A 20464-nucleotide genomic window follows, 5' to 3' on the forward strand; every position below is an offset into this window, starting at 1 on the left:
TTGCTACTGTTTTCTGCGTGTCAAGTATTTGTTCCTATGACCATGAGATCATATAACTCACTGACACCGGAGGAATACTTTGTGTGTATCAAACGTCGCAACGTAACTTGGTGACTATAAAGATGCTCTACAGGTATCTCCGAAGGTGTTAGTTGAGTTAGTATGGATCAAGACTGGGATTTGTCACTCCGTGTGACGGAGAGGTATCTCGGGGCCCACTCGGTAATACAACATCACACACAAGCCTTGCAAGCAATGTGACTTAGTGTAAGTTGCGGGATCTTGTATTACGGAACGAGTAAAGAGACTTGCCGGTAAACGAGATTCCAATAGGTATGTGGATACTGACGATCGAATCTCGGGCAAGTAACATACCGAAGGACAAAGGGAATGACATACGTGATTATATGAATCCTTGGCACTGAGGTTCAAACGATAAGTTCTTCGTAGAATATGTAGGATCCAATATGGGCATCCAGGTCCCGCTTTTGGATATTGACCGAGGAGTCACTCGGGTCATGTCTACATAGTTCTCGAACCCGCAGGGTCTGCACACTTAAGGTTCGACGTTGTTTTATGCGTATTTGAGTTATATGGTTGATTACCGAATGTTGTTCGGAGTCCCGGATGAGATCACGGACGTGACGAGGGTTTCCGGAATGGTCCGGAAACGAAGATTGATATATAGGATGACCTCATTTGAAGGTTTTCGGAGTTACCGGGAATGTACCGAGAATGACGAATGGATTCCGGGAGTTCATCGGGGGGGGGGGGGGAACCCACCCCGGGGAAGCCCATAGGCCTTGAGGGTGGCGCACCAGCCCTTAGTGGGCTGGTGGGACAGCCCAAAAGGCCCCTATGCGCATTGGAAGAAAAATCAAAGAGAAAAAAAAAGAGGAGGTGGGAAGGGAAGGAAGGACTCCCACCCACCAAACCAAGTCCAACTCGGTTTGGGGGGGGGGGAGACCTTCCCCCCTTGGCTCGGCCGACCCCCTTGGGGCTCCTTGGCAAGGTCCCCTCTCTCCCACCTATATATACGGAGGTTTTAGGGCTGATTTGAGACGACTTTTCCACGGCAGCCCGACCACATACCTCCACAGTTTTTCCTCTAGATCGCGTTTCTGCGGAGCTCGGGCGGAGCCCTGCTGAGACAAGGTCATCACCAACCTCCGGAGCGCCGTCACGCTGCCGGAGAACTCTTCTACCTCTCCGTCTCTGTTGCTGGATCAAGAAGTCTGATATCATCGTCGAGCTGTACGTGTGCTGAACGCGGAGGTGCCGTCCGTTTGGTACTAGATCGTGGGACTGATCGCGGGATTGTTCGCGGGGCAGATCGAGGGACGTGAGGACGTTCCACTACATCAACCGCGTTCACTAACGCTTGTGTTGTACGGTCTACAAGGGTACGTAGATCACTCATCCTCTCTCGTAGATGGACATCACCATGATAGGTCTTCGTGCGCGTAGGAAATTTTTTGTTTCCCATGCGACGTTCCCCAACAGGTGCGGTGGCATCGGGCTGTGCCGGATGGGCTGGCTTGCGGGCAGGCCACAAGCGCCACTCCACGAGGGGGAGCCGGTGGACGGTGGCCATGGGGATTGTGTGTTGTGGAGTGCTTCGGATCTGCTTGGATTCAGAGGTGTGTTGGAGCTCCGGGCGAAAGTTCAACCTTGACTTCCGATCGGTGCCGGGAACGGCGCCGTCTTGGCGTCATTCCCCTTCTTGAAGGTGTTGCCGACTTGCCGTGGAGCTTCATTACACGACTCTTCGGGAGAAATCTCTAGCTTCGGATGGTCGAAGCGGGAGATGAAGGCGGCTACGTCTTTTCCTTCTTTGAGGCATCACCTTGGAGATCCAACATACTACAATTTGCACGGATCTCTTCGTTGTCGGGGACAATGGGCGTCGGGGTGGCGGCTCCGGGTGGTTTCTGTTTGTGCGCCGAGATGGCGATCTCGGGAACAATGTGAGTGGCAGCTCTATGAGGCGGGGCTCTATCTCGACATTGGTTGGGTGGCATCCTTGTCCCGCTTGGGCGGTAGGGGTGTCGGCTCGGTCGATGCGTCCCAGAGGGGGCGGTCTGACTTTATGTCGGAGCGGCGGCCCCGGATGTGTTGCGACGTTCATGGTCTGCGAGCGGTTGCCTTGAGCAGCGTGGGCTGCGGGGCATCTGGGTTGTGCGGCGTTGCTGCTCGAGGGAAGCGGTGGCCCCAGGAGGCGGTGCCAGTTGATTGCGCTGGGCGCGACGGAGCGATGGATGTCGGGGCGGCGGCCCCGAGAGAATCACTATGGCGTCCAGACTTTCTGTGGCAACGATGATGGCAGGAGCGATGTCGGCAACGCGACAATGGTTGCGATAGTCGACTCTTCTCCGGCGTGTCCACGATATTGCCTCGGTTTGTTTGTTGCTATGAAGTTGAAGCTACTGCGGCAGGGCCTTATGGTGTACGATGGCTGGCTGCAGGTGGCCCGTTCGACGATCTTCCATGGCGCCAGGCGTGCCTGGTTTTGCTCTTCTGAGTTCTCCGTCAGAGTCGGAGCTGTGTTGTCTGGCCGTAGGTCGACAAGTTATCGATAAGGGTGGGCTTGCCCTGAGTTTTTTAATCTATGTGAGTGGGCTTGGCCCTTATTGTTTCGGTTTTTGCCCGATTTTCCGTAATTAACTGGAAAATTCTCTTCTGCTTATTTAATAGATGAAGTAGTCTTTGCCTCCGTTTTGAAAAAAAAACACCGGATAAGGGCTCTTAATTTTTTATACTACTCCAGCTTGTCTTTCAAATGGATGTATCTAGCACTAATTTAGTGATAGATACATTCAGACACTTTTTTTCGGACAGAGGGAGTAAGATACAAGCACATATTTTAATCGAGATGCAACGCATCAAGAAGATTGTATTTAAGTTTTAAACACATATTTACACCTAGATACAGTGCATTAAGAAATTTTTATCGAAGTTTCAAACACATATTTAATGCATTAGATGTACAATACCGAAGTGCTTATTACCAATTAAAAAAACTCCATCTAAATGCATATATGATACTAAATGCATATTTAAGGCATTAAATACATATTTGAACTGAGATAATGTGCATTAAGAAAATTGTGTATAAGTTTTAAATACATACATATTTAACCCATTTGAGGTACAATACTGAAGTACAACCCATTATTATTTTTATCTATCTAAATGCACATTTAAGGCATATGATACAATGCATCAACAAAATTATTCTAAGTTTTAGTCACATATTTAAACTAAGACGCAATGCATTGAGAAAACTGTATCTAAGTTTTAAATACATATTTAATGCATTATTAGAGGTATAATATTGAAATACAACCCATTGAAAAAACTCTATCCATATGTATACTTGATATGTACTTTCTCTGTATTATAATATATGACGTTTTAGCAGTTCATTTAAGCTGCTAAAACGTCATATATTATGATACAGAGGTAGTATGACACAATGCATTGGGAGTGTTCTTATTTTCCCGCTCGCTATAGAAAACAACCGTGAAGTTTTCAATCTCGTGTTTCTCCAACAGCCACCACAACGTTTGATAAGGATATGTCATTTTCTTCCGTCCATGACTCAGTTTTAAACATATTTTACTCCAATTAACCCAAAAACTGAGGTGCGTCACAAAAATCATATACTTCCCCATCCGGGTTTATTAGCCCCCTTGTATTCCGGATCAAAATTTAATCATACGTATGACTAAAAATATGGTATATCACTGGGTTTGTATCGAGAAGAGGTTTCACATGCCATGATTTTGGTAATGTACAACTTATAATTATTTAAACTTACGGCCAAACTTTAACCCAAAACAAGATGTGTCTAATGAACCCTGACGAAGGAAGTATATGAAAGTGAAATAGGGTCATCGTAATCTTGCACGCTCAAACATAGTCTGAAAAACAGACTAGTTCTCTTTAACCATAATTATTTAGGTGCCCATACCCCACCTCAAAATTCACCAAAATAAACAAAATAATTCGTTCATGCGAAGATGCCAGGCTCATTTCCCATTTTGTCTTTCGCATTACATATGCGGTTATGCAACCATCTTGGACCGCATATTGACTTCCACACCCCACATGAAAATTGAAAACCAAGTCAAAACGGAGCTGCGAGCATCGAGCGACCACATTGTTGCAAAATACTAACACGCAACATTTGCAGAAACACCCCTCTGTTGCGTAAACGAAGATCAGTTCGGTCCCTGACATTCACCTTCCCCCCAAGTTTATAAAACCAACCCCACCCTCTGTCTCCTTCCTCCGGTCTCCCTCCCCCCCCCCACGAAAATATTCCCACCTCCGTCGCCCGCCCTCCCCCCCCTTCCTCCTCTGACAGCCATGGCCCACCTCCAGCTCGCGGCGGTCGCCGGGGGCGGCCGCGCGGGCGACGACATGGAGGACGTGGCGCTGCTGGGATCCTACGACGAGGAGACGGGCGGAGCGGCGCCGGCGGGAGGCGGCGGCGGCGCGGAGGACGAGGAGGAGGCGGAGGCGCACGTGCGGGTGACGGGCATGACGTGCTCCGCCTGCACCAGCGCCGTCGAGGCCGCCGTCTCCGCCCGCCGCGGCGTCCGGCGCGTCGCCGTGTCCCTGCTCCAGAACCGCGCCCGCGTCGTCTTCGACCCCGCGCTCGCCAAGGTGAGGCGCCGCCTGCCCTGCCGTGATGCGCCGTGATCCTTGCGCGTTTGCGCCCGCTGAGGCGGAGGCCCGCGCCTCGCCGTGCCATTTTGCAGCTCGTCGATGCATTTTGGGGTGGTAATTTGGACCGCGTCATCGGGAGGCTTTTGATTATCGCAAAAAAAAAAAAAAAACTTTGGGGAGTTGGTGCGCTTGCTCCACGAAGCTCGCTCCCACTCCATGCGATTGAGCGAATTGGGTGCGATGTTCGGTTTCAGTAATCAAGACGCGAGAAGAGAACTGAAATCGTGTGGGGTTGACGGGTCGGAAATAGGCCGTCAGTTAAATGCGGCGCTGTACGCGTGAGAACCAGATTGCGATCGCGAGGATCGGCCATTCGCCAGCGGCTGATGATTCGAGCCCCTTTTGCTTTCGGGGTTGGTGAGCTGTAAAACTCTGCTGGGGGCTCGTGGTCGCCGGTGGATCGTGGATCCGCGGGATTTGGGGGGAGCCTGTTGCACCGCACTAGCTTTTGGTTGGTTGGTTGGTGAGCTGATGGGGGAGCGGACTGCAGGCCCTGCAGCCGTTGAATCATATTTTCCGGTGAAAAGACTAAAAGAGGTGCTGTGCTGACGGTTGACATTGCACGGCTCAATCGACGTGATGTGGAGATTGATTTCGAAAGACTAGATTGTGTGATAAGCTCTTACCATTTTAACATGTGCTTGCTGGAAAATGGCAACGAGATGGTAAATTTTTAGTGACTGTAGTGGTGCTGTCTGGGTTGCGTGGAACTTCGAACTTGTTTCGCAACACATTTAAAAACTACGACCACAACTTCTTAATTATACTTGTATTGATTTTTTCCCCACCATGAGCAGTGAACCGCCCTTTTTGACCATTTGCTGTCTGGCTGGAATTTTGCTGTTTAGCTTCAGATTATGAATATCAGTAGCTTCAAATGGTTCCTCAGAAAACCTGAGCAATCTTTCCACCGGTGGCCCTAAAAAAACAAGCTCAGGCAATCATACAAGTAGTTTGATCCCTCCTTTTCCCCCTTCCCTAGAATGGTTCAACTTCAGTCTGAATACTAATCCTTGTGTGCTAAGTTCTGCTCCACCTTAGATGACTGATTCCATAGTGAAACATATTGGCATATTTGGGTCACTTTGTTAACTGCAATTTTATTTTGGGACTTCTTTCTGCAGGTCGAGGATATAATAGAAGCTATAGAAGATGCTGGATTTGACGCTGAGATTCTCCCAGATTCTGCAGTCCCTCAGCCTAAGTCACAGAAGACATTGTCAGCACAATTTAGGATAGGAGGAATGACATGTGCTAATTGTGTGAACTCGGTTGAGGGTATCTTAAAGAAACAACCCGGTATAAAAGGGGCAGTCGTTGCCCTGGCAACCTCATTAGGAGAAGTTGAGTATGATCCGTCTACCATTAGCAAGGATGAAATCGTCCAGGCCATCGAGGATGCTGGTTTTGATGCTGCATTCTTACAGAGTAGCGAGCAAGATAAGGTATTGCTAGGCCTGACTGGTGTCCACACAGAGAGGGATGCAGATATACTACACGATATTCTCAAGAAAATGGATGGTTTGCGACAGTTTGGTGTAAATACTGCCCTCTCAGAAGTTGAGATTGTGTTTGATCCAGAGGCTGTTGGTCTGCGTTCAATTGTGGATGCTATCGAAATGGGAAGCAATGGGAGATTCAAAGCACACGTGCAGAATCCTTACAGTCGAGGGGCTTCGAATGACGCACATGAGGCCTCCAAAATGCTCCATCTTCTTCGTTCTAGCTTATTCCTAAGTGTAAGTTCTGATCTTTGCTTCTCTCTTGCTCACCCAATATTGTCTGAGGTCCAAGTATATAATACATGTGCTGTGATTACAGTACTACTGTCGGCATAGTTGATAGTTGTATTTGGCAAGACAACTTACAGTGCAATAGGGAATGTATGATGTGTTCGCAACAGGTAGCATATAAATGACACTCACATATTATTGTCATCGTGTGGCATCTAACTAACGAAAGAAATATTTTAGAATTTAGAATACTGTTTCACTGTTCTTTTTTGCTTACATGTGAAACCCAACAAGATATAAGATGGCATTAGAGAGCAATGTTGTTCTATTTCAATGTTTGAACAAGTAATAAATGCGAACATGGAGTCTTACATGATATTCACATCAAATCTGGCAACTGACTAAACAGTAGAGATACTGTAGAAAACAGATAAAATGTAGGGTCGTCTACCACGAGTGATGTAGGGATATTTGGTATTTTTGCCTAGTAATATATTTTGTTTGCTTCCTACTGTTCAGAATGCGCCGAACTTTTGCTATGCTACTACTTGCTTACTGACTCAATTCAATTGCCTCTTTGCAACAGATTCCTGTGTTTTTTATACGTATGATCTGCCCTAGTATACCTTTCATCAGTACATTGCTTCTCATGCACTGTGGACCATTTCATATGGGGGATTTGGTGAACTGGATATTGGTTAGCATTGTACAGTTCGTTATTGGCAAGAGATTCTATGTTGCAGCTTACAGAGCCTTAAGACATGGTTCTACAAATATGGATGTGTTGGTTGTTCTTGGCACCACTGCATCGTATGTATATTCTGTTTGTGCACTACTATATGGAGCATTCACTGGATTTCAACCTCCCATATATTTCGAGACAAGTGCAATGATAATTACGTTTGTGTTATTTGGGAAGTATCTTGAGGTTCTTGCAAAGGGAAAGACATCAGATGCTATTAAAAAGCTTGTAGAACTTGTCCCTGCTACTGCTGTTTTGCTTCTGAAAGATGAAGGTAAGTGGTACAGTTATCATAAGCAACCCACATATAACTGTAGTATTCAAATGCAGTTTGTCTAAAACTGCAAGCGAACTGACATTACTATTTCAAATTCAGAAGGAAAATATGTTGGGGAGAGAGAGATTGATGCTCTGTTAGTCCAACCTGGTGATGTCTTGAAAGTGCTTCCTGGTTCGAAAGTTCCTTCTGATGGTTTTGTTGTTTGGGGAACAAGCCATATCAATGAAAGTATGATAACTGGTGAATCTGCCCCTATGCCCAAAGAAGTATCGAGTGTAGTAATTGGAGGGACAATCAACTTACATGGCATCCTTCATATACAAGCAACTAAAGTAGGATCCGGAACAGTTTTGAGTCAGATAATATCTCTGGTTGAAACTGCTCAAATGTCCAAAGCCCCTATTCAGAAATTTGCCGATTATGTGAGTATACTTATCTTTGCCTATGTTTGCATATATCAATTACTCCGTCAACAGTACAGTTTCCAAATTTTATTTTAAGACCCCAAAGCATTTTCTATGTATGTGTTCCAGTTGGCACATTTGATTAATGCATTTGGGCATTGCTTTTTCTATTTTCATATTATTTTGTATTGAAATACCTTCTACAGGACTCTAGTTTGCTCTTTCATGTTGTTTGAACTACATGGTCATTTCACACCTTGTTTTCTGCTTCTCTTGTTCTTTGGAATAACATATTAATTTTGAAGTAATAAAACTTTTGGAGGACTAGCTTACTCGTGAAAGAGCCGCGTGTTCACCAAAAGCATTGCAACGTATTGTGGATGCCTATTTTGGTTGTTGCTGACATTCTTCTATTGCTATTTCAGGTGGCTAGCATTTTTGTTCCTATTGTCATCACCTTGTCCATTCTAACGTTCTCCGTGTGGTGAGTTCAATACATATTGTACACAATTCATAGTAATGCTTTCTTCAAGTTTCTCACCCGTGGATTGTTTACTTCTATAGGTTCTTATGCGGATCGTTTGGAGCATATCCACATTCATGGTTTGACAGAACAAGCAATTGCTTCGTCTTCTCCCTCATGTTTTCCATATCTGTTGTGGTGATTGCTTGTCCTTGTGCCCTTGGTCTGGCAACACCAACTGCTGTAATGGTGGCAACTGGAATCGGGGCTAATCACGGAGTACTTGTAAAAGGTGGAGATGCATTGGAAAGGGCTCAAAATGTGAATTACGTGATCTTTGATAAAACAGGGACACTAACACAAGGAAAGGCTGTTGTAACAACTGCAAAGGTTTTCTCTGGAATGGACCTTGGAGATTTCCTCACACTAGTAGCATCTGCAGAGGTGAGGCAATCAATCCTTATGACAAATCACTCTTATGGTTCATATCATGGTGTTTAAAAAAACATGTTATGGTTCACTCCCTGCTCATCATCTTAGCACTTTCTGACTGCATATCCACATATGTTAAAGGAAAAAAAAGGTAAGTTGAAAAATATTTATGATTTTGTTTTGTGCACAGGCAAGCAGTGAGCATCCTCTTGCAAAGGCTGTATTGGAATATGCATTTCATTTCCATTTCTTTGGCAAGCTCCCTTCCTCAAAGGATGGCCTTGAGCAAAGAAAAGAGCAGATATTGTCGCAATGGTTGCTTGAAGCTGAAGATTTTTCTGCTGTGCCTGGCAAAGGAGTTCAATGTTTGATCAACGAGAAGAAAGTTTTGGTGAGTCAAGCTACCATTATCCTTTACCCCTTCTGTAAAATACCTCAAAGCAGCATGTAACTGTAACATATGTATTTATAGATGTTTCCAAGTAAATTGCTGATTACTGTAATAAAAATGTGACTGCAGATTGGAAACCGTGCCTTGATGAATGAGAACGGGGTGAGCGTTCCCCCGGAAGCTGAAAGTTTCTTGGTAGACCTGGAACTGAATGCAAAAACAGGCATTCTGGTGGCATATGACAGCAGTTTCATGGGGTTGATGGGGATAGCCGATCCCCTGAAAAGAGAGGCTGCCGTAGTCGTGGAAGGACTGAAGAAGATGGGCATTCATCCAGTGATGCTCACAGGTGACAACTGGAGGACTGCACAAGCTGTCGCGAAAGAGGTTCGTATCCGTTTGCTTCTGAATTCTGACCATCCATTTGTTGATTTTGATCACCTCAGGCGCCTAACTGTTTTCACTGGGTTATTGTCATTTGTCAGGTTGGCATTGAGGATGTGAGAGCAGAGGTCATGCCTGCCGGGAAAGCCGACGTGGTCCGGTCGCTCCAGAAGGACGGGAGCATAGTTGCCATGGTAGGGGACGGCATCAACGACTCCCCAGCCCTCGCCGCAGCCGACGTCGGGATGGCCATCGGGGGCGGCACGGACATCGCCATCGAGGCCGCGGACTACGTGCTGGTGAGGAACAACCTGGAGGACGTGATCACGGCGATCGATCTCTCGAGGAAGACCTTCAACCGGATCCGCTGGAACTACTTCTTCGCCATGGCGTACAACGTGGTCGCCATACCGGTGGCGGCAGGCGCGCTGTTCCCGATGACGGGGCTCCAGATGCCGCCGTGGCTGGCCGGCGCCTGCATGGCCTTCTCGTCGGTGAGCGTGGTGTGCTCTTCGCTCCTGTTGAGAAGATACAGAAAACCCAGGCTCACCACCGTGCTGCAGATAACTGTAGAGTAGAGCGATGGCTTTTGTGATTGTGAATAGTGTAAGTCCCCTTCACCATTTTTACAGAAAAGAAAAGAAAGGAAAGGAAATGGCTTCTTTTGTACCCCATTATTGCTCACGGCTGCGGTAAAAAGAAAGGGAATGCGAAAGACCAAACCCAGGCTAGACTAGCTTGTTGGCATTTTTTTTATAAAAGAAAACTCTATAAGCATCAAGCATTTTTTTATAGAAGAAAACTCTATAAGCATCAAGCATTTTTTTATAGAAGAAAACTCTATAAACACCAAGCGCTCAAGCTGAGACTCGAACACTAGTGGGCTGGTTGCGAATTCGCGCCTTGCCAACTAAGCTATGCTGCGCTCTTAATGTGTTGAATCCAGGCTCTCCCGATTCGGCACAACACAGATTTGGAACCTCCAAAGGTTTGAATATGCAAAAAAAAAATTGTATTCCTAATCCGATTCGGCACAACACAGATTTGGAACCTCCAAAGGTTTGAATATGCAAAAAAAAAAAAATTGTATTCCTAATCTTGGCCTGATGAATCTCCACAGGTTTGAAGGTCCCCCTCACAGATTTTGGAAATTCCTAGCTTGGAATGTTCTCACATGGTAGCCTATTTAGATCCACAGTCGTACGGACGACCCGTTGGCTCAGGCACGGCGAAGTTCCAGACTCCATGGTACATTTACGTTTTTTTATGGAGCTACAGCGGGCTTACTCCGACCAGAACCATTTTCGTTATCATAATTAAGACCGAGATACAAACACAATGGCTATACTTTTTTTTTAGATACGGCCCTCATGCATTTTATTTAATCAAAGACCATACATAATCTGAGCGCACAGCCGCACTCAGAAAGTCAGGGATAACGTCCATAGTTACACTTTGCATTTCGGTGGAGAGCCCTCTTTTTGCAAGCATATGAGCTACTTCATTTGCTTCTCTTTCACTAAATTTTAATTCAAAACCCTGAAAACACGAGAGATATGACATCTCTCTAAAAATCGGACCTCAACTAGATCGGTCCCTGCCTCCATTCCAGTCTTCTACCACTATCTTGCACCCAACACACACAAAAGGAATAAGGAACAACAAAGAAGAACGAGAAAACAAGCTACAACAAACAGCCAACAACAAAATCTTGGCATCCATCACCACTAGGTGAACCGAGAAGAGTGGGAGCTAACTTTGTTGGATCAGTCGAAAGGAGCTTCTTTGCTGAGAAGACGTAGAGAAGAAGTCACCCGCTGCTCTACGATCACTCACACCTTGAAGAGCTAGGAAGTCGCAGCTATCATCGAAGGGCATCCCATTACCTAGCCACATCACAACAGAGAGAGCCACATATCGTGCCGCACTGAGACGCGCACGTGCACCCGTGGAGTGCCTCACCTCCACCTTCAACGGGGCTAGCACGGGCTTAGTCGACGGCACCTCAAGCGGTGGCAAGACGGGAGGGAGGGAGGCGGGGGTCGGTGGTGGCGCGAGTTAGGGTTCCCTCATGTGTCGCCCTCCACTGGCGGACGGCACGCGGTGGGGGGGGGGGGGGGGGGTGGGGAGGGTGGGGGGGGGGAGATACTGGAGTCACCATGATGAATTTTATCTAGCTTAAACCTATATCTTCAGACGACATGAGTTATGCGTCTGATCAATTCTTGTTTACAGTTAGATTGCTTTCTGATGGTAAAACATTTCAAATAAATAGTGTCACTTCCTTCTATGCTAAGTACTCATCGCATGAGTAAATATATAATTATATTGTTAACAGCTGTGCTTGTCGAATTCAGACTCTTGTTAGACATCTTTTTTTCCGACACAACATTCCTCTATGATGTGCTCTAGTTGGAACGTACTTGTAATGAACAGTTTGTTAACACTTTGTCAAAAATAAGGAGCAGTTGGTTAGCACCTCAAGTTGACAAGTTGTTGTCGTGTAAATGATGGACGACCTGGTAACACTACTCGGACGATTTATCAGTTTATCGAATACTCGGTAACGCTACGAGTAGAAATTAATTGACAACTTAACTGATTAATCGAACGAATTCTTAAACAAGACATTTTTTAAGATGCCAACCGAAAATGCTATTTAGAGCTCCAACTAGAGATGACCTAAGGCTGGTCATAGTGGGAGTAACATATAGTAGTATCATGCATATGATACTATTATATGACACTACCTTCATAGTGCATAGTATCATAAAGTAGTATGATAGATGATCTTATTTATTGACATGCATGACATATAGTAGCATAGCATTTAACATGTTACGGTATTTACCTATGTTATTCTAACCCTCTCTCTCTTCTTTAATTGTCTGCCACATCAGCATGTTTGCTAGTCCTAAGTATATGATACTACCTTAGTTACTCCCACTATGGCCAGCCTAACACTGCAACCTACTCGTCCAGGTTTATTAAGCCACCTCGTATTTTGGATTAAACTTTGATTATTAATTTAATTAATAAAATATGAGTTTTACGTAACAAATATATTATCATTGGAAACTTCTTTCTATTAGGCATATAATGACATGCTATTTTTTTAGATTATTATCTAAATTTCCTTAAACTTTACTTAAATACAAGTCTTAGATTGGAATATGTACTACATACGGATGAATATAGATGTATAAAGTACACATTCATTCATTTTATATCGTATGTACTTCCTCCGTCTGAAATTACCAATCCAGCCGTTCATTACCTATTTGATTTGACTCAGGGAACGGACGATCCATTATCTGACGAACGAACGTAGGAAAAATGATGTCACAGACGTACATCGGCTGTAGGTTTCGCTCCCATCCTCCCTCGCCGCCGCCGCCACCGCCGCGTATCGTTGGAGGAAAGACGCGCTTCACCTCGTGCCTGGTAGGGTGGCACCATCAATCATCGCAAGAACCTTCCCTCGATCTTCTTCGCTGATCCTTTGTGTCTGGCTCTGTGCAGCGTGATCGATCCTCAAGCGACGAGATGCTCTCACGCGTCGCGGCAAGTTCGCTCCGGCGCCTCAGGTGCGTTTCCAAGCGCTGTCTCAACGTCGTCACCCACTCCGACCACCGCCAAGAGCTCTCCCAATCCCATCGGACCCAACCCTTGGCCGGCTTCTTCTACAACAACACGAGCAAGAACCGCTTCCCGGAATCAGCTCTCCACTTCGTCAACGCCTCGGGGGAGGGCCGTCCCTTGATCTACCCCTCTTTTGCATTCCTGCCCGGCCGCCGGCGCCTCCATCTCTGGGACTGCTGCAACGACCTCCTCCTGTCAGGCTCTCTGAAGAAACACCTGAAGTGAATGCACTGTTGAGGATGTCTGAAGCGTTATCGGCCGCCGATCTTCGATCCAACAGCTACGACTTAAAGTGCACTGTGGAAATTCCGACAACTCCCCTGGCCGGTCGCGCGCGTCCCTCACCTGCTCACCGCGCGTGTCCCTCTCCTCCTCTGGCTATAAAGCCATGTAATTCCCCTTTGGTTCACTTTATGCTTATTGTAATTGGGTTAGAACCCTAGCCGTCGGTGGCGAGCTACTCCACTATTTCCCTTCGGTAAAACTCATAAATTCCCCGCGATCCTTGTTGGTTTTGATCTGTGGTTTGCTTGAGCATGACCATACTCTGTTTTTTAGTTAGCCTGAGCTTGACAATTGGTATCAGAGGCCCAGTCCTTCCTCGGCAGATCGGGGGCGGGCGCCGCAAGGGAATAGATCCCAGATCAGGTGACAGAGGCTACTGGGTCTTCGTCCTGGTTGCTGGAGCACCCTGCTTCAGTGGTAAAACCCCAGGGAAGAGATCGATCCAGAGCAAGGAAGTTGCTGGAGGCGGTGTGAGCAACGGGGGTGAGGTAAAGTCCCTCCCTTTTTCCCTCCCTTTCAAGCAGTTAGTCTGTGATCATGGCTGGAGTAGCAGAGTCAGCCACAACTGCTGATCTGCAGCTGGAATCATTAGAGTTGGACCTGAAATCACTAAGGCAAGAAAGAGATGAGGATAGAAAGGAATTCCACCAGTTTCAGGAAACTGTAAACAAGAATTTCATCACCATGGAGAAAAACTTTGACAAGATCCAAGATAATTTCAGAAGGCTGTTACTTGACCCTGATCCTGGTAAGGATGATGCTGCTGATCATGTATCAGTAGAGGGAGCAGTTGTGTAGAAAGATAACCATGGAGGATCTCCTATGATTGCCCCAGGGCGCCCAAAACAATTGGTAGCAGACACACCACCTTCTGTTACTATGCCTGAAAAAGCTGTTGTGGGAGGAGTTGGTACAGCAGTATTAAGGGATCAATCAGGAAGAGAACTAAACATGGATGGCACTTTGAAGCAACCTTACAGGCATCCTAACTTTGGTATTAACAAAGCTAAGGGCATGGGTCAAAATGCTATAGCTGGGCAGGCTGTTCAAGGAGAAGAATTGCAGGAGATTGATGGATATGATAACAACTATAGAAGAAGAGTTATTACACCAATGGACAGTAGAAGAAGCCCTCTTACTGTGAAACCTGCTAAGCTTAACATGGTAGAACTTGAAGGAGATGACCCTGAATCCTGGATACAGAATTTGGAACAGTATTTTGCTGCTGCAAGGACACCCATTGAGCACAGGCTGAGCTGGCAATATCCTACTTAAAAGGGCCTGCTGTACAATGGTGGAGGGGTACTGGTTTTGCTCCTGGTAACATTGCTTGGCATTAATTCTGCTCCTTGCTGTCTGAGAGATTCTCAGTGCAATCTGTTTGTGATATTGTGACCTCCTTTCATGCTGTCAAGCAAGTAACAACTGTGGCAGGGTATGTGGAACAATTTGAGCAATTGATGAACATCATGAGAAGGGAGAACCCTGGGATTCCCAATGAATATTATGTGACTAGTTTCATAGCTGGCTTAAACCCCTACATCAAAAGTCATGTGGAATGTTTCAAACCCAAGGACATGCAAACTGCTGTGTGGTATGCCAGGAGGATGGAAAAAACACAACCACCTCCTGTAGTAGTGCAGACAAAACCTTATTTCCCACAAGTGAAGAGACAGGTAAATTTTGAGCAAGCATCTGGCCAGAATAATATACCTCCTCTAGCAAAAAGTTCACTTATCCAGCAAGCTAAACAGAACCAGGTATGCTACAAGTGTAGGGAACCATGGGTTCCAGGGCATAGACAGGTGTGCAAGATGAGCCAGAAAGCACAGATTTAGGCACTGCTTAATCAGGAAGTTGATAACTCAGATGTAATATTTGTGACAGACTTTGAGGACCCTGATTTGGACACACAAGAAGCACCAGCACCAGAAACTGTGTTACAGGTTTCAGCTCATGCTGCTCATGGCCTAAGTTCAGCTAAAAATACATTCACTTTGTCAGTAAGAGTTGGGGAAGTGACAACTACTGCTTTAGTAGACAGTGGGAGCACTGCTACCTTTGTCTCACCTGAAATGGCAAGCAATATGTCCATTGCTCCTGTAGCTAACACTAAGGTGAAAGTGGTGGTAGCTAGAATGAATTCACTGTCAAAAATTGCCCATATGAGATCCAGGGAAATGCATTCTATGACAGTTTCAGGATCCTTAAACTGACTGGATATGATATGATATTGGGAGTTGATTGGCTTAAGAAATACAGTCCAGTGCAGATGGATTTTATCAAGATGGAGCTGAAAATTGCAGGCACACAAGGTCAAGTGATCACCTTTGTGGATGAAACTGTTCCTCTAGACAAGATCACTGAAAGCAAGGACAACACTAGTAGGTTAATGGAGCAAGCTGTATGTGGTTTCTTTTTGTTTCCTGTCTGTGGAGCAAATTATGAATTAACAGCCACTGAAGTACCTGAGGATTTGCAACCACTGCTTCAACAATATGAGAAGTTGTTTCACGATCCTAGTGGATTGCCTCCTAGCAGACCTTGTGATCATAGGATTCCACTCATGGAAGGGGCAAAAATTGTGAATCAGAGGCCTTATAGAGTACCACATCATCAAAAAGAAATTTTAGAGAAAATAATTTTGGACCCGCTGAAGAAAGGTCTGATCAGACCTAGTACCAACCCCTTCTCTTCTCCCGTGCTGCTGGTAAAGAAGAAGGATGGATCTTGGAGACTCTGTACTGACTACAGGAAGCTGAATGCTATCACTGTAAAGAACAAATACCCTATACCTGTCATTGAGGACTTATTGGATCAGCTTAAGGGAGCAAAGTATTTCTCAAAAATTGACTTAAGAAATGGATACCACTAGATAAGAATGGAAGAAGAGGATATAGCAAAAACTGCTTTTTCAACTCACATGGGATTATTTGAATATCTGGTAATGTCCTTTGGGCTCACCAATGGTCCACCATCATTCCAAGCACTAATGAATCTGCTATTTGGCTTGCTTAAATTTGTAGTGGTTTTCTTTGATGACATTATGGTTTTAGTTTGACATGGGAAGAGCACAAAGAGCACCTCAAGCAGGTGTTTGAAATCTTGGAAGAAAACAAGCTGTATGCCAAAATAGAGAAGTGTTCATTTGGGCAAAAAGAAGTGAAATACTTGGGTCATATTATTAATGAAGAGGGGGTATCCACAGATCCCTGCAAGATCAAAGCTGTTCAGGACTGGCCTATTCCTGTTAATATCACAGAATTGAGAAGTTTCTTGGGCTTGAGTGGTTACTACAGAAGATTTATTCAGGGATATGGGATCATTTGCAGACCATTATTTGATTGTTTGAAAAAGAATGCATTTGATTGGCAGTAGGAGCAAACCAAGGCATTTGAAACACTGAAGCAGAAGTTGACTAACACTCCTGTGCTTGCCTTACCTGATTTCACTAAACCATTCATTCTGGAAACTGATGCTAGTGGTTATGGATTAGGAGCTGTGCTAATGCAAGAAGGGAGACCTCTTTCCTATTTCAGCAAAGCAATTGGCCCAAAAGCTGCTGCTATGTCTACATATGACAAAGAAGCTTTAGCCATCATTGAAGCAGTAAAAAAATGGAAGCATTACTTTGCAGCTACTGCCCTGATAATCAGAACAGACCAGGAAAGCTTAAAGTACATCCAGGAGCAAAATATAACTGAAGGCATTCAACATAAACTTTTGTTGAAACTGTTGGGGTATAACTTTACTGTGGAATACAGAAAAGGAAAAGAAAACAGAGCTTCTGATGCTTTGTCCAGAGTGAAGCACAAGCTTTCCACACTGATTGCCACAACTGCTTCACCAACTTGGGTTAAGGAGGTTATTAAAAGCTATGAGGGTGATGATAAGATCAAAGAACTGATTGCTGCATGTGTGGTTGATAGGGAAAACAATTCTGCTTACACTTTCAGTAATGGGATCCTGAGGTATAAAAGCAAGGTGGTAGTAGGAAAAGCTACTGAGCTGAGAAAAGAAATCATGAAAGTATTCCATAATTCAGAGCTAGGTGGACATTCTGGTGAGAGAGCAACTTATCACAGGGTCAAGCTGGTTTTTCACTGGTCAGGTTTAAAGCAGGATGTAGTGTTGTTTGTCAAGAGCTGTCCTGTCTGTCAGGTTAACAAAGCAGAGCACACACCATATTCTGGGTTGCTTGAGCCCCTGCTAGTTCCTGATTTTGCTTGGGCACATATAAGCATGGATTTTGTGGAGGGTTTGCCTGTGTCTGAGAACAAAGACCTGATCCTAGTAGTGGTGGATAGATTCACAAAGTATGCCCATTTTATAGCCATGAAGCATCCTATATCAGTTCAGACAGTAGCTAGAGCATTTTCTGACAATGTCTTTAAGCTGCATGGCATGCCTATGGTTATTGTCACTGATAGAGATAGAATCTTCACAAGCAACCTTTGGCAGCAACTGTTTAAGTCAATGAAGGTGAAGCTACACATGAGCACTAGTTACCACCCTCAAACTGATGGCCAAGCTGAAAGAGTGAATCAGTGTTTGGAGAATTACCTTAGGTGCATGTGTTTCCAACAACCTAGGAAGTGGCATGGATGGTTGGCCTTGGCAGAGTGGTGGTATAACACTTCTTACCACACATCCTTGGAAATGACCCCATTTCACCAATGGTAGCTGAATCAGCACTGCCTGATTCTATTTGGGCACATAATGAAAACTTGATGCAGAATAGGGAGCTAGCTATGGAAGTAATCAAGCACAACCTAGTAAAGCTCAGGCAAGAATGGAGCAGTATGCTGATCAAAAGAGAAAGGAAAGGGAGTTCATAGTGGGGGACATGGTCTATTTAAAACTCCAACCATACAAACACACCTCTCTTAGCCTGCATAAGCACCTGAAGCTACATTCTAAGTTTTATGGTCCCTTTATAGTGTTGGCCAGAGTGGGCAAGCATGCTTATAAGATGTTACTGCCAGAGGGCTGTCAATTGCACCATACTTTTCATGTGAGCCAGCTGAAAAAGCACATTGGAGAGCATGTGGTGCCATCTCCTCACTTGCCTTTGGTGAATGCAGATGGAACTATCAGGAGAGAACCTGAAGCTGTGTTGGACAGGAAACTGGTTCCTCGGCGACAGGGTGAGATAAGTGTCCCTGTGGTGCGATGGCTGATCAAGTGGATTAATATGCCCGTCGAAGAGGCAACGTGTGAGGATGCAACCTTCATCCAGAAGATTTTTCCGGCGTTTAGAGCTTGAGGACAAGCTCAGATTCAAAGGGGAGGTATTGTCAGGCTCTCTGAAGAAACACGTGAAGTGAATGCACTCTTGAGGATGTCTGAAGCGTTATCGGCCGCCGATCTTCGATCCAACGGCTACGACTTAAAGTGCACTGTGGAAATTCCGACAACGCCCCTGGCCGGTCGCGCGCGTCCCTCACCTGCTCACCGCGCGCGTCCCTCTCCTCCTCTGACTATAAAGCCATGTAATTCCCCTTTGGTTCACTTTATGCTTATTGTAATTGGGTTAGAACCCTAGCCGCCGGTGGCGAGCTACTCTACTATATCCCTTCAGTAAAACTCCTAAATTCCCCGTGATCCTTCTTGGTTTTGATCTCTGGTTTGCTTGAGCATGACCATACTCTGTTTTTAGTTAGCTTGAGCTTGACACCTCCTCTGCAGATGGTACAACGACGACGCCTCCACCCGAGGCGACGAGTTCCGATACGTCGTGTGCAATCCCGCCACGGAGCAGTGGGTGGTTTTGCCTGACCTCCCTGGCCAGCCAGGCGAGGTGGGCACAACGCGTTTGGGGTTCGATCCGGCCGTCTCCTCGCATTTCCATGTGTTTGTGCTGCCGGTCGATGCTCACCGCCACATCACTGGGGTTGACGTGTACTCGTCGGAGTCTGGCGGGTGGATTCACAAGGACAAGGGATGGGACAAGGACGTCAGCCTCGCCGAGGATCGGTCGGCGACCGTCTTTCTTAACGGCAGTCTGCATTTCCGCACCGTTTGCGATCAGTGGCGCTTCTACGTTGCCGCGGTGGACACCAAGGGAGAGTCATGGTCGAGCTTCGATACCCCCTGTGGCCTATTTAGCGATTACACGAATCTTGGTCTCATTCAACAGTCACACGACCGCTTGCATTATGTCAGCCTGAACAACGGGTATGATGACGACGATTGTTGAATTCAACTCGAAGTTTACGCCCTCAAGGGCTACACCGACAAAGAATGGATATTAAAGCACACATTAGATGACTTTGGAGGGGTCACTCAGAGTTACTTCGAATGGGCCGCGATTGATCTGGAATGTAACTCGATATTCTTCATACAAGGCTCAGATAAATCATTAAAGCTTTATGATATGAATCGTAAGGAAACAGAAGAGATCAACACACTTGGTGAGGGAGAGACACCATATCTGCCATATGTGCCATTTTACTCAGAGTTAGAATCTTTGCGCAAGTGACACCAATATGATATGAGACCGCTGGTGATCATGCATGGGAGGTTGACCTTTAATAGGAGTCAATCGTTTAAGCTATGGAGTAGAGAGTTAAGTATGTATGCTTGAATTTGGTTCTCGGATTTTCTAATTGGAGCGCTCTACCTTCTACATGCTTTTTGAGTTTGGAGCAATGTTGGTTCTATACTGAGCAACTACATTGGTCTATCTTATAGACTATTTATCTGAATTTGCACTTTGTTGGTACTTGTTTATGCGTATAAATGGTTGTCGCTACCTCTACATGTTTGGTTGACATTTACTATTTGAGTGAACGTGCAATGATCAGTTAGTAAAAAAGCCATGATGAATTTTATGCAGTTTAAACTTATATCCCAGTTTGCAGTTTGGAAACAATATAAGCTTCTTACCTACATAGACCTAGCAAACGATCCTTTGTCTGTTATAATGATCTAATGTGTGAAATTTTGCTATGACGATGTAATGTTTGTAAACA

General features: G+C 45.4%; 1 protein-coding gene across 1 annotated transcript; it reads left to right on the forward strand.

The window, feature by feature from the left end:
• Positions 1-4298: 4298 nt before the first annotated feature.
• LOC123409181 (cation-transporting ATPase HMA5) lies at positions 4299-10218 on the forward strand. Its single transcript, XM_045102148.1, has 9 exons — positions 4299-4671; positions 5859-6473; positions 7054-7483; positions 7586-7911; positions 8319-8377; positions 8458-8800; positions 8979-9179; positions 9309-9566; positions 9665-10218. The coding sequence occupies exons 1-9, from the start codon at positions 4372-4374 to the stop codon at positions 10139-10141; spliced, it is 3009 nt and encodes a 1002-aa protein (XP_044958083.1). The 5' UTR covers positions 4299-4371; the 3' UTR covers positions 10142-10218.
• The last annotated feature ends 10246 nt before the right edge of the window (positions 10219-20464 follow it).

This window comes from Hordeum vulgare, chromosome 7H (genome assembly GCF_904849725.1).
Source record: "Hordeum vulgare subsp. vulgare chromosome 7H, MorexV3_pseudomolecules_assembly, whole genome shotgun sequence".
Lineage (NCBI taxonomy): Eukaryota > Viridiplantae > Streptophyta > Magnoliopsida > Poales > Poaceae > Hordeum > Hordeum vulgare.

Excerpts from the sequence above, each read along its gene's own strand:
- LOC123409181 (XM_045102148.1), top strand. The coding sequence starts at position 4,372 with ATGGCCCACCTCCAGCTCGCGGCGGTCGCCGGGGGCGGCCGCGCGGGC. Across the intron at positions 7,484-7,585 it reads TTTGCTTCTGAAAGATGAAG|AAGGAAAATATGTTGGGGAG; the intron begins GTAAGTGGTACA and ends TTTCAAATTCAG. Across the intron at positions 8,378-8,457 it reads ATTCTAACGTTCTCCGTGTG|GTTCTTATGCGGATCGTTTG; the intron begins GTGAGTTCAATA and ends TTACTTCTATAG.